The sequence below is a fragment of the Notolepis coatsorum genome, assembly GCF_963971535.1.
Source record: "Notolepis coatsorum genome assembly, chromosome: 20".
NCBI lineage: Eukaryota > Metazoa > Chordata > Actinopteri > Aulopiformes > Paralepididae > Notolepis > Notolepis coatsorum.
In genome coordinates, this window is record NC_140184.1 from 3,977,235 (window position 1) to 3,989,937 (window position 12,703).

Below are 12,703 nucleotides of genomic sequence, written 5' to 3' on the forward strand. Positions count from 1 at the left end.
AGGAGAGGAGTGGAAGAGAGAACATATATCAATCCCAGTGCTCATGTGTTCCAGTTCAATAAATATTTTTCATCTACAGCTTGTTGCATTATTTCATGCATTGATATTATCAATAAGACATAATCTCTAAGCAGTGTGTGAGGGGAGGGGGGAGCGGATAGGGGCGGAAAACTTCAGGGGCCTATAGATCATCACTTAATATGGTACCTGGAAAATCAGGAGGTAGTATGGAAAAAAATGTCAAGGCAAGCGTGGGAACCCTGTATGTTTCAACTAAATCAAGATCACCATCAGCATCAATCATCTCCTGACAAACGGGACGTGTCCAGTTCAGTTACTGTTTTTTAAGGTTTGAAATTAATGTAGCACTGAATTATTGGGACACATGGATAATGAAATATAAACAAACCAGACATAGCCTACAAACTTGCTCAAACTATTTACAATAACATTTACAGTAAAAACATGTGTTCTCTCCGTCACACGGTATATTTAGAATTTTGGATGGTAATGGTATATATTAGTTTTTCTTATAATAATAATAATAATAATAATAATAATAATAATAATAATAATAATAATAATAATAATAATAATAATAATAATAATAATAACAACAGAGCAGAACAAGACATAGCTATGAGGTTTTCTTCTCGTGGTTCCAAGTGGTCTGTGCCACAATCTGCTGTTTAACATTCTAATCATCCAGTCTCTTTCTCTCTCTCTCTTTCTCTCTCTCAACACGACAATGCAAATCTATCAGTGATCGTGAGTTAACACTGCTGCTCATCATCATCATCATCATCATCATAGACTACAGAGCTCATGAGTTAACACTGCTGCTCATCATCAACTATGCTTGATGATGCATAATGTTAGCTAACTATAAAATCCAGCGCACCTGCATGATGGTTGTAATTTACTCATTTGTAGCAACACTTGTAAAAACTGACTGAAATGCATGGCCACAGTACAAACTCGTGTCGGATATTTGCAGGTTTTTTGCTAATATAAGAATATCCATATCTATGAATCTACCATATCTATCTATCCGTCTATGATTCCATCTATTGTAAATTACTTAAACAAGTGTGTACAATCAACTGTTATTTACTGTGTTGGCCCTGTATTCAAATGTGTGATCACAGGGACAGCCTTCAAGTCCCACACAACGGACCGAGTCTGTATGTTCTGGCAGACTGTCAGGTGTGTATACTCTGTAGTCTGTATGTTCTGGCAGACTGTCAGGTGTGTATACTCTGTAGTCTGTATGTTCTGGCAGACTGTCAGGTGTGTATACTCTGCAGTCTGTATGTTCTGGCAGACTGTCAGGTGTGTATACTCTGCAGTCTGTATGTTCTGGCAGACTGTCAGGTGTGTATACTCTGTAGTCTGTATGTTCTGGCAGACTGTCAGGTGTGTATACTCTGCAGTCTGTATGTTCTGGCAGACTGTCAGGTGTGTATACTCTGTAGTCTTTATGTTCTGGCAGACTGGCAGGTGTGTATACTCTGTAGTCTGTATGTTCTGGCAGACTGTCAGGTGTGTATACTCTGTAGTCTTTATGTTCTTGCACACTGTCAGGTGTGTATACTCTGTAGTCTGTATGTTCTGGCAGACTGGCAGGTGTGTATACTCTGTAGTCTGTATGTTCTGGCAGACTGTCAGGTGTGTATACTCTGTAGTCTGTATGTTCTGGCAGACTGGCAGGTGTGTATACTCTGTAGTCTGTATGTTCTGGCAGACTGTCAGGTGTGTGTACTCTGTAGTCTGTATGTTCTGGGCAGACTGTCGGGTGTGTAGACTCTGTAGTCTGTATGTTCTGGCAGACTGTCGGGTGTGTAGACTCTGTAGTCTGTATGTTCTGGCAGACTGTCGGGTGTGTATACTCTGTAGTCTGTATGTTCTGGCAGACTGTCGGTGTGTAGACTCTGTAGTCTGTATGTCCTGGCAGACTGTCAGGTGTATAGTCTGTAGTCTTTATGTTCTGGCAGTCTGTCGGGTGTGTATACTCTGTAGTCTGTATGTTCTGGCAGACTGTCGGTGTGTAGACTCTGTAGTCTGTATGTTCTGGGCAGACTGTCGGGTGTGTAGACTCTGTAGTCTGTATGTTCTGGCAGACTGGCAGGTGTGTATACTCTGTAGTCTGTATGTTCTGGGCAGACTGGCAGGTGTGTATACTCTGTAGTCTGTATGTTCTGGGCAGACTGTCGGGTGTGTATACTCTGTAGTCTGTATGTTCTGGGCAGACTGGCAGGTGTGTATACTCTTTAGTCTTTATGTTCTGGCAGACTGTCAGGTGTGTATACTCTGTAGTCTGTATGTTCTGGCAGACTGTCAGGTGTGTATACTCTGCAGTCGTTATGTCCTGGCAGACTGTCAGGTGTGTATACTCTTTAGTCTTTATGTTCTGGCAGACTGTCAGGTGTGTATACTCTGTAGTCTTTATGTTCTGGCAGACTGTCAGGTGTATAGTCTGTAGTCTTTATGTTCTGGCAGACTGTCAGGTGTATAGTCTGTAGTCTTTATGTTCTGGCAGACTGTCAGGTGTATAGTCTGTAGTCTTTATGTTCTGGCAGACTGTCGGTGTGTATACTCCTCAGTCTTTATGTTCTGGCAGACTGTCGGTGTGTATACTCCTCAGTCTTTATGTTCTGGCAGACTGTCGGTGTGTATACTCTGGCCATTGCAGTGACCCACATTGCAACGTAGCATGTCTATAACTTATAGTTTGATTCACTTTGAATAAACCATTGAAAGATGTTTCCACCTTTTCATTATTGGATATTATTGATAACCATGACAATTTTGGATATTGAATATAGTCCGATATAAGAGTCATTTTGGGTGAAGGCCTGACGGGATTATTTGACCATTTATACATGAGGAATATTTCACTATTTGGATGGAATATCCCACACTCGCTAGCTGTAAAAAGTGTGCATAGTATACCTTAACCTTTCTGTTAATTTGTCCAAAACACAAAACAAGATTCCAGAACCATCTGTTGTTCTGCTTCATAACGGGGTCTTTCTTGGCCAGTATTGTATGTTCTTTGATAATCCATGACCAGCCAGTCCTTTGATGATCGCCATGATGATTTTTTTATTTTTATTTTTTTACATTTCAGCAGTTTTCCACCGCGTTGCCAGTAGGGTTGGGTAGCGTTCACATTTGAATCGATACCGGTACCCAATGGTACCTTTTTTCTGTACTTTAGTCTCTAAAAATGTCATCTATCTACCTCAGTTGTAAAAAAATATATATATCCAAACTTCAAATAATTTTTTATCATTATTATTTATTTAGAACAATTTGTTAATATATATATAATATATAATATTGCAGTGAGCATTTAGCTTTGTAAAGTGTAACCACACTTGCGACCGTTTTCGGCTTGCCATTGCCCCGACTGCTTTGTTGTTGAATCAAGTCAAATCCTAGGTAAAGCGTGTATTGTGAACGTGCGGCACACTTCATAGGTTTCGTTTCGAGGTCATAAAAGAAACCTTAAATTAAACGGTACTCGGTAGTAACGACGGGATTCGGCCGGTACCCTTAACAGTACCAGATTCTGTACCCATCCCTAGTTGCCAGTGTGCTTCTTCTTCTTCTGCACCAACAACACAACATGTTTCCTTCCCTCTGTGTTTCCTTCCCTCTGTTTCCTTCCCTCTGTGTTTCCTTCCCTCATTTCCTTTCCTCATTTCCTTCCCTCTGTGTTTCCTTCCCTCTGTGTTTCCTTCCCTCTGTGTTTACTTCCCTCATTTCCTTCCCTCTGTGTTTCCTTCCCTCTGTGTTTCCTTTCCTCATTTCCTTCCCTCTGTGTTTCCTTCCCTCTGTGTTTCCTTCCCTCTGTGTTTCCTTCCCTCATTTCCTTCCCTCTGTGTTTCCTTCCCTCTGTGTTTCCTTCCCTCTGTGTTTCCTTCCCTCTGTGTTTCCTTCCCTCTGCAGTAGCATCACCAGGAGGAGGCTGGAGGCTGCGTTCCAGGCCCTGGCCACCGGGGGGCAGCAGGACACCCTGAGTCAGCTGGAAGAGGACCTTGAGAGAGAGGCTGAGAAGAAACCCCGGTCGCCCGCAGACCCAGGATCTGTCCCCCTGCGCCTCTCCGTCAGCCCACTAGAGGGCTCCAACGCTGAGCCGGCTGTTCCCTCTCAGACAGGCTCCGGCAGCCCCATGGAAGCCTCCACCGCACACAGGGACCCCCTGGTGGAGGGGGCCCCCCCGGCTGAAGCAGACTGTCCCGTCGCGGTGCGGAGGACCAGGCGGCAGTACACTGTAGCTCATCTGGTGATGGACCCAGACTCCCAGGACTCCTCAGCCTCTCTGGACCCGGCAGCACCTGACAGCCCACAGAACCCAGCAGCCTCTCTGGACCGGGCAGCACCTGACAGCCCACAGAACCCAGCAGTCTCTCTGGACCGGGCAGCACCTGACAGCCCACAGAACCCAGCAGCCTCTCTGGACCGGGCAGCACCTGACAGCCCACAGAACCCAGCAGTCTCTCTGGACCCGGCAGCACCTGACAGCCCACAGAACCCAGCAGCCTCTCTGGACCGGGCAGCACCTGACAGCCCACAGAACCCGGGCCGCCGCGGCAGAATGCAGGAGACGCTCCACAGCATGTAAGCAAAAACGCCCTCAGAGAAGCTGCCACCATGCATTTGCATATTGTGGAAAAACCCAGACTGGAATGCTTCAAGTTTTGTAATGATTAGGACATTTTTTTTTATTATTACTCTCGATTTGTCTTATGCCACACCCATTTTTTTATTGTACTTTTTTTGCCCCCTATTGGTAAATTTTCTAAAACGTTTTGGGGGGCATGTTTCAACGGTTTATGTTTTCAACAGATTTGGACAAACTGTCATTGATTTATGGCCAAATCTTCACCCGGCCCACCTGTTTGCTGCGCCTGCCAAGGCTGCCAGTCAAATCCTCCCCGCTGACCGACCTTCGACCGTTCCATCACAGTGGAGAATGTAGCCGTGGCTTCGTCCCCGACCACCAAGAACCATGGTGTTGTCCTCGACGACCGGCTGAACTTCTCCGCTCACATCGCTGCAACAACCAGACTTCTTCAACTCATTCAGAACCGCCTGATCTCCAACCTACCCAAAGTCAGCCCATGTCACCCCACTTCTCAGGGACCTGCACTGGCTCCCACTCGCCGCACAAATCCACTTCAAGGTCCTTGACCTGGCATATCACGCAGCGAAGGGAATGGCTCACGTCGACCTCCGGTCAATGGTCTAACTACACACCCTCAAGACCCCTCCGCTCTACATCTTCTAACTACACACCCTCAAGACCCCTCCGCTCTACATCTTCTAACTACACACCCTCAAGACCCCTCCGCTCTACATCTTCTAACTACACACCCTCAAGACCCCTCCGCTCTACATCTTCTAACTACACACCCTCAAGACCCCTCCGCTCTACATCTTCTAACTACACACCCTCAAGACCCCTCCGCTCTACATCTTCTAACTACACACCCTCAAGACCCCTCCGCTCTACATCTTCTAACTACACACCCTCAAGACCCCTCTGCTCTGCATCTTCTAACTACACACCCTCAAGACCCCTACTTTCTACATCTTCTAACTACACACCCTCAAGACCCCTACTCTCTACATCTTCTAACTACACACCCTCAAGACCCCTACTCTCTACATCTTCTAACTACACACCCTCAAGACCCCTACTCTCTACATCTTCTAACTACACACCCTCAAGACCCCTCGGCTCTACATCTTCTAACTACACACCCTCAAGACCCCTCAACTCTACCTCTGTTAACTACACACCCTCAAGACCCCTACTCTCTACATCTTCTAACTACACACCCTCAAGACCCCTACTCTCTACATCTTCTAACTACACACCCTCAAGACCCCTCGGCTCTACATCTTCTAACTACACACCCTCAAGACCCCTCAACTCTACCTCTGTTAACTACACACCCTCCAGACCCCTACGCTCTGCATATTTTAACTACACACCCTCAAGACCCCTCAACTCTACCTCTGTTAACTACACACCCTCAAGACCCCTCGGCTCTACATCTTCTAACTACACACCCTCAAGACCCCTCGGCTCTACATCTTCTAACTACACACCCTCAAGACCCCTCAACTCTACCTCTGTTAACTACACACCCTCAAGACCCCTACGCTCTGCATCTTTTAACTACACACCCTCAAGACCCCTCGGCTCTACATCTTCTAACTACACACCCTCAAGACCCCTCGGCTCTACATCTTCTAACTACACACCCTCAAGACCCCTCCGATCTGCATCTTCTAACTACACACCCTCAAGACCCCTCCGCTCTACATCTTCTAACTACACACCCTCAAGACCCCTCCGCTCTACATCTTCTAACTACACACCCTCAAGACCCCTCCGCTCTACACATCATCTAACTACACACCCTCAAGACCCCTCTGCTCTACATCTTCTACAATATGTCTTTACTGCTATGCACTCAATACACGTTTCAACACTGTTTGATGAACACTGTTACTCAGCTGAAAGAGTTGTACCCTTCCTGCTGACTTGTCGTACAGGACTTCAAGATTCCAGAAGGTTATAATATGTATCACATACATACCAGGGTATACAGTGAAATGCGGTTGGCCATGCCCGCTTCGATTGTGCAAGAATACAATAGTAAATCAAATAAGTAGAAGATGATAAAGTAGACATAAAATAGACATGTCCTGAGATAAAAGCAATACAATGTTGAGCTACGAATTAAATGCACTGGGTCCTATGTACACTACTATACAATATACAGTTTTACTCTATGTCCATATGCTATACTTGCTAGTACTAACTACTATACAATCTTTTTTTTTTTAAGTGGTGGTAGTGCAATACCCGTAGTCCATTCTGCTGAGCGCACCACTCTCTGTAGGGCCTTCCTATCCTGGGCCGTGCTGTTTCCAAACCAGGCAGTGATGTTTCCAGTCAGAATGCTCTCTACAGCCCCGGAATAGAAGGAGTGGAGTATCATCCCTGATACTCTGAACTTCCTTAGCTGTCTCAGGTGATAGAGGCGCTGTTTCGCCTTTTTTTTCCACAGTGTCTGTGTGTTGTCCATGTCAGGTCCTCTGTGATGTGGACTCCCAGATACTTAAAACTCCTCACCCTGTCCACGGTAGCCCAGTTTATCCACAGTGGCTTGTGTGTCCCCTGCTGTATTCTCCTAAAATCCACGATCAGCTCCTTGGTTTTACCAATGTTCAGGAGTAGGCTGTTATCCCGGCACCAGCGTGCCAGTACATCAACCTCCTCCCGGTAGGCCTTCTCGTCGTTGTTAGAGATCAGCCCCACCACCGCTGTGTTGTCCGAAAACTTTACTATGGAGTTGGAGCTGAACCTGACCACACAGTTGTGTGTGTACAGTGAATACAGCAGGGGGCTGAGAAGTGAGAACACAGCCTTGGGGGGACCTGATGCTCAGGGTGATTGAGTTGGAGGTATGTCCCCCCACTCTGACTGCCTGTGGCCTGTCACTCAAAGTCCAGGATCCAGGCGCTCAGGGCGGAGTTCAGACCCAGATCGATCAGCTTGTCAACCAGTCTGGTGGGGACTATGGTGTTGAACGCTGAGCTATAGTCAATGAACAGCAATCTCACATAGCCCCCCTTCTGACGGTCAAGGTGAGAAAGGGTGTTGTGCAGTACCTGGGCGACCGCGTTGTCAGTGGACCTGTTTGTCCTGTATGCAAACTGCAATGGGTCCATGGTACTAGGGAGGGAGGCACAGATGTGGTCCTTGACCAGCCTCTCAAAGCATTTCATGACCACAGAGGTGAGTGCCACCGGTCTGTAGTCATTTAGGCCTGCTGGGGAGGTGTTCTTTGGTACAGGGATTATAGTGGACACCTTGAAGCAGGCAGCCACCACGGACTCGGCCAGGGATAGGTTGAATATAGTGGTGAACACTGGGGCTAGCTGATTAGCACAGGACTTAAGTATTCGTCCTGTTATCCCATCTGGGCCTGCAGCTTTCCTAGTGTTCACTCCCATAAACGCTTTCCTCACGCTGTGTTCCGTCACCGAGAGAGTGTGTTCCCCCCGGCGTGTCAGTGGCATCGCTAGCCGGTGAGCTAACGTCGCCACTGCTCGCCCCAAACCTTGCGTAAAAGGAGTTGAGTTCATTGACCTTATAATCAGTTATCGTTCGTAATCATCATCATCATCATCATCATCATCATCATCATTTATTTATTCGTACATGGAATTACCACAGTCCAACAGTACATATTAATATAACTCACCAAATCCCATGGCCGAAAGGAACAGGAAGAAGAAAGATTCTTATATATACCTGCCCCTACACACATCCAACACACCGATAGACTTATTGCGTAAGACCAAACAGAATATACCCATTTAGCAAAAATGGAAACATCAACACAACTAAATTAAATCAACATAAATAAACCCATTTTGTGTATCTATCAGTCAAATTACATATTTAGGTTCATTCATTTATACACACACACACATGTGCGTCGATTATATGGGTGCGGCTCGGCTCTTTTTCTCCGGGCAAGACGAGCGGGTTGAGAAGAATCAAATACTCTTGATCAGTGTTGTGGGATGGATTATGTTGGCAACATGATGGACATCAATACTTGGAATGGCGATCAGATAATTGGAATATTCTTTTTGGGGTACATCCTAGTCAAGGTAAGGGCTATATGATATCAATCTTGCGTTGATCCAAGCATGCCTTCATTGCGATCCGAAAGTGTTACTGTAACGTTACTCCACAACGTATGCCGTTGGTGGCGATCAAAGCATCAAAAAACGAAACACGTTGCGGGCTATTACCAACCTCCCAGGAATTACCCTAGACCGCTCTAAAACCATACTTATATTCACCACGGTATAAAACGGGAATGTATGGATGAAAAAATTATTTCTTTTGCTCATCTTGAACGGAAGGTTCTTACTGTCAAATGACCATGGTATTGTATCCAAAGTTATAATATAGAATATAGTTATAGCTCTACAAACAAGGTGACCGTTCCCTATCTAACTAGTGGTGGCCTCGCTACAGACGGTTCCGGGTAATAGCTGGCACCCAAAGTGTTAAGTCACTTTGGATAAAAGCTTTGAGCTAAATTACTAAATGTAAATGTTTGGAACTGGTGGCGCCCCCTATTGGGCGAGTTCAAAATACCTTCACAGACGTGGGTCAACAGTGTTATGAAACATATCCTGTGAGTTTTGTAATGATGGTGCAGTGATTCAGGAGGTCGTTGTGACCTGACTGACCTCACGGCCGTCCCGCTCTCTGGACCGACGAGATCATCTCAGGAACGCCAGGTGGAATTTGTTCAAATGTTTCATCCTTTCATCAAGGATGAACTGAAAACATAATTGTAATAATAATACACTTTATTTGTATAGCACATTTCATACAGAAACTGCAGCTCAAATTGCTTCACAACAGAAAAAAGACAGGCATAAAATGAGCACATAAAGTGCAGACATATAAAATCACAGTTTTTCACATTAGGATCTAACATCCCAACAGGCCACCTTGTTTATGGTTTGATTCAGTTTTAAAAATAGACAATAATAGAAAGAGTAAGATCAAATAGACAGAGTAAAATAGTGCAGCAGTGAAATAAAATAGTAGAATAGAATAGACATAAAATGAGCACAAAGTGCAGACATATAAAAGCAGTTTTTTACAGTGCAATAAAATAGTTCTGGATTACTGTTTAAACAGTTTAAAGTCGTCTTTACCTTCTCTGTTTGGTATCCACAGTTTAAAACCTGACAGTCTTCCCTCCTGTTTGATACCCACTAAGATTTTACCCTTTGAACCTCCCACTCAGGGCAAACCTGCCTCTCAGGGTGCAGTTCTAGGCCTGGGTCCTACACAGTTTTAAAGCCTGACAGTTTTGAACCTGTAATAAAAAGCAATAGACAGAGTAAAATATTGCAGTGCAATAAAATAGTAGAATACAATAGATAGTAAAATGATGCAACAGTGCAGTTCAATCAAATATAATGGACAGAGTAAAATAGTGCTACAGTCAAATCAACAGCGGAGTGTATGGCTATGGTGAAGAGGTACGTTTTTAGCTCTTTTTTAAATATTTAGATATCTAGCTTCCCTAATGTCCAGTGTGTTCCATAACTTTGGTGCATAGTTTGCAAAGGCTGCATCCCCGATTATCTTTAGGCTGTGGCTTGGAACCTTCAATAGACCAGTAGTAGATGATTGCAATGTTCTAGGAGGCACATAGTTGACTAGAGAATTTGCAATGTAGCTTGGTCCTGTTCCATTTAGTGCTTTGTATATAAGGAGGAGGACCTTGAAATAGATTCTAAATGTTACCGGAAGCCAGTGTAGGTTAGCTAATACTGGACTCATGTGGTCTCTCCTCTTGGTTCTAGTTAGTAGCTTAGCTGCCGAGTTTTGAATGAGTTGGAGTCGTTCTGTGTATTTATTTGGGAGGCCGGTGAGAAGTGCATTACAGCAGTCAAGTCGGCTTGAGATAAAGGCATGGATCAGTTTTTCAGCGTCTTTTTGATTTATAACGGCTATACCGTAGCTATGTTTCTAAGGTGGAAATATTATGTTTTGTCACCTTGTTGATGTGTGATTTAAAGCTTAGGTCTGAGTATATTATAACACCAAGACTTGTAACTTCGGGTTTGATCCAAGGAGTACGTTTCCCCATATTGCTCTGTAACATTTCTCTTTTTGTTATAGGGCCACAATACAAACACCCCGATGTGTCAAATGAAAAACACCGTTGAACTGAGCATGAATTCTTGTTCTGCAGGAGCCCCACCGAGTCTGCACAGCCGCCGGCAGCCATCAGTCAGGAGGACCCTCTCAGTCCGCTGGCTGGAGGCACCACGCCCACACGCAAGCCCCGCAAGCGCCAGGCCAGCAAGCCACTCTGCCAGTAAGTCTCTGCCCCCCCCCCCCCGTAACAGACCTCCACATGGGTGTGACTGCCCCCCCGTAACGGGTCAACATGTGTTTGTGAATAATAACCACATTCTTCAGTGACGGTACAAGGTTATGATAAAAGAAGGGCATGTTGCTTTTTGTATCGAGGGAAGAATAACTTTGAACCCATGTGTCAAAAAGACTGGTCCGGTCCGCGTGTATCGCTTCCGCAACGGAATTCGGTTTCCTGGTTCTTCTGATTGGCCGCGACCCCCACGTGACCCGCCCCCCTATCCACCGCGGCAGAGAGCGGCCGCGGACGCGCTCGCTTCCTCAATTTATACGCATGGTCTCTGCCGCGCGCGGTGGATAGGGGGGCGGGTCACGTGGGGGTCGCGGCCAATCAGAGGAACCAGGAAACCGAATTCCGTTGCGGAAGCGATACACGTGTCCGGTCCTCACTGAAGATGTCCCTGAACAGGTCCTCACTGAAGATGTCCCTGCTCATAATAATACCTTTATTTGTATAGCACCTTTCATACAGGGGATTGGAGTTCAAAGTTCTTTACATCAGTACGAAATAAAACATAAAATCAGTGTAAAACAAGCGGCAAGAGCAAATCCAATCCAATCCAACTTTATTTATAAAGCACTTTAACAGCCACAGGGGCACAACGTGCTGTACAGAGGCAGCATATTAAAAAACTATAAGCAGCACAAAAAATAGATAAAAAAGAACAGGAGTACCAAAAAGAGAAAAAAAAGGGGGGGGTAAACATAGGCAGCAATAAAAATTTAAATAGATCAGAGTACTTACAAAATATTTAAAAGCAAAGGACACAGTAACAAAACGATACAACAATAAGATCATAAAATCAACAAGCTACATGGTGTCAAAAGCCAGAGAGAAAAGGTGGGTCATAAGGAGGCCTTTGAAATGGGGCAGTGATGAGGCCTAATCTGCAGCGGCAGCTCGTTCCACACTTTGGGGGCGACAACGGAGAAAGCACGGTCCCCCCTGAGCTTACGCCTAGTTGTAGGCACCACAAGGAGCAGCTGGTCAGCTGACCTGAGAGAGCGGGAAGGTGCATAGAACTGCAACAGCTCAGAGAGGTAGGGTAGGGCAAGGTCATGAAGAGCTTTTTTTTTTCTTTTTTTTAACTTTACTTGGTCAAGTTCGACCGACAAGCAGGCTGAAAGGGTTCAGATGGGGGGGTAGACACTCTGGGAAAGGCACGGCTGCCGTCCGGGATTCGAACGCGCTCAGCCCCAGATCCGCGCGAGCGCGGTTGTCCACGGCACTGAAATAGCACTTGCGGTACGTGGTGAGCTACTGGAGCTCCCCCCAGTCATGAAGAGCTTTAAAAGCAAATAAAATAATTTTAAAATGAATCCTAAAGTGCACAGGGAGCCAGTGGAGTGAGGATAGAATCGTGAGATGTGGTCATATTTACGAGTGCAAAGCATAAAGTGAGATAAAATAATGCAGATATATTAATCAATTCATATCAGAACCTCACGTTCCAATAGGCTTCTGTAATCTGTTACAAAACATGATAAGGTTATAGTATGCACCCAGTGGATAGTGGGGCGTAAAGATAAAAGTAAAAATAAGTAAAATGAGCAGACTTATAAAATCACAGTTTTTCACATTAGGATCTAACATCCCAACAGGCCACCTTGTTTATGGTTTGATTCAGTTTTAGTAGAATGTAAAAGACATGAATGAGACATACTATAAAATCCTTGGATATATAAAATAAAAGG

At 45.1% G+C, this 12,703-nt stretch overlaps 1 protein-coding gene across 4 annotated transcripts in view; it reads left to right on the forward strand.

The window, feature by feature from the left end:
* Positions 1 to 12,703, forward strand: part of LOC311247052 (telomeric repeat-binding factor 2-like) — a 61,460-nt gene that overhangs the window by 37,795 nt on the left and 10,962 nt on the right. For 3 of the 4 annotated variants that reach the window (XM_084337346.1, XM_084337347.1, XM_084337349.1), the window contains exons 7-8: positions 3,955 to 4,626; positions 10,824 to 10,949. In XM_084337346.1, coding sequence (XP_084193472.1) covers positions 3,955 to 4,626; positions 10,824 to 10,949 — 798 coding nt within the window. The remainder of the gene's footprint in view (positions 1 to 3,954; positions 4,627 to 10,823; positions 10,950 to 12,703) is intronic. The other variant, XM_084337348.1, reaches the window with a different exon arrangement.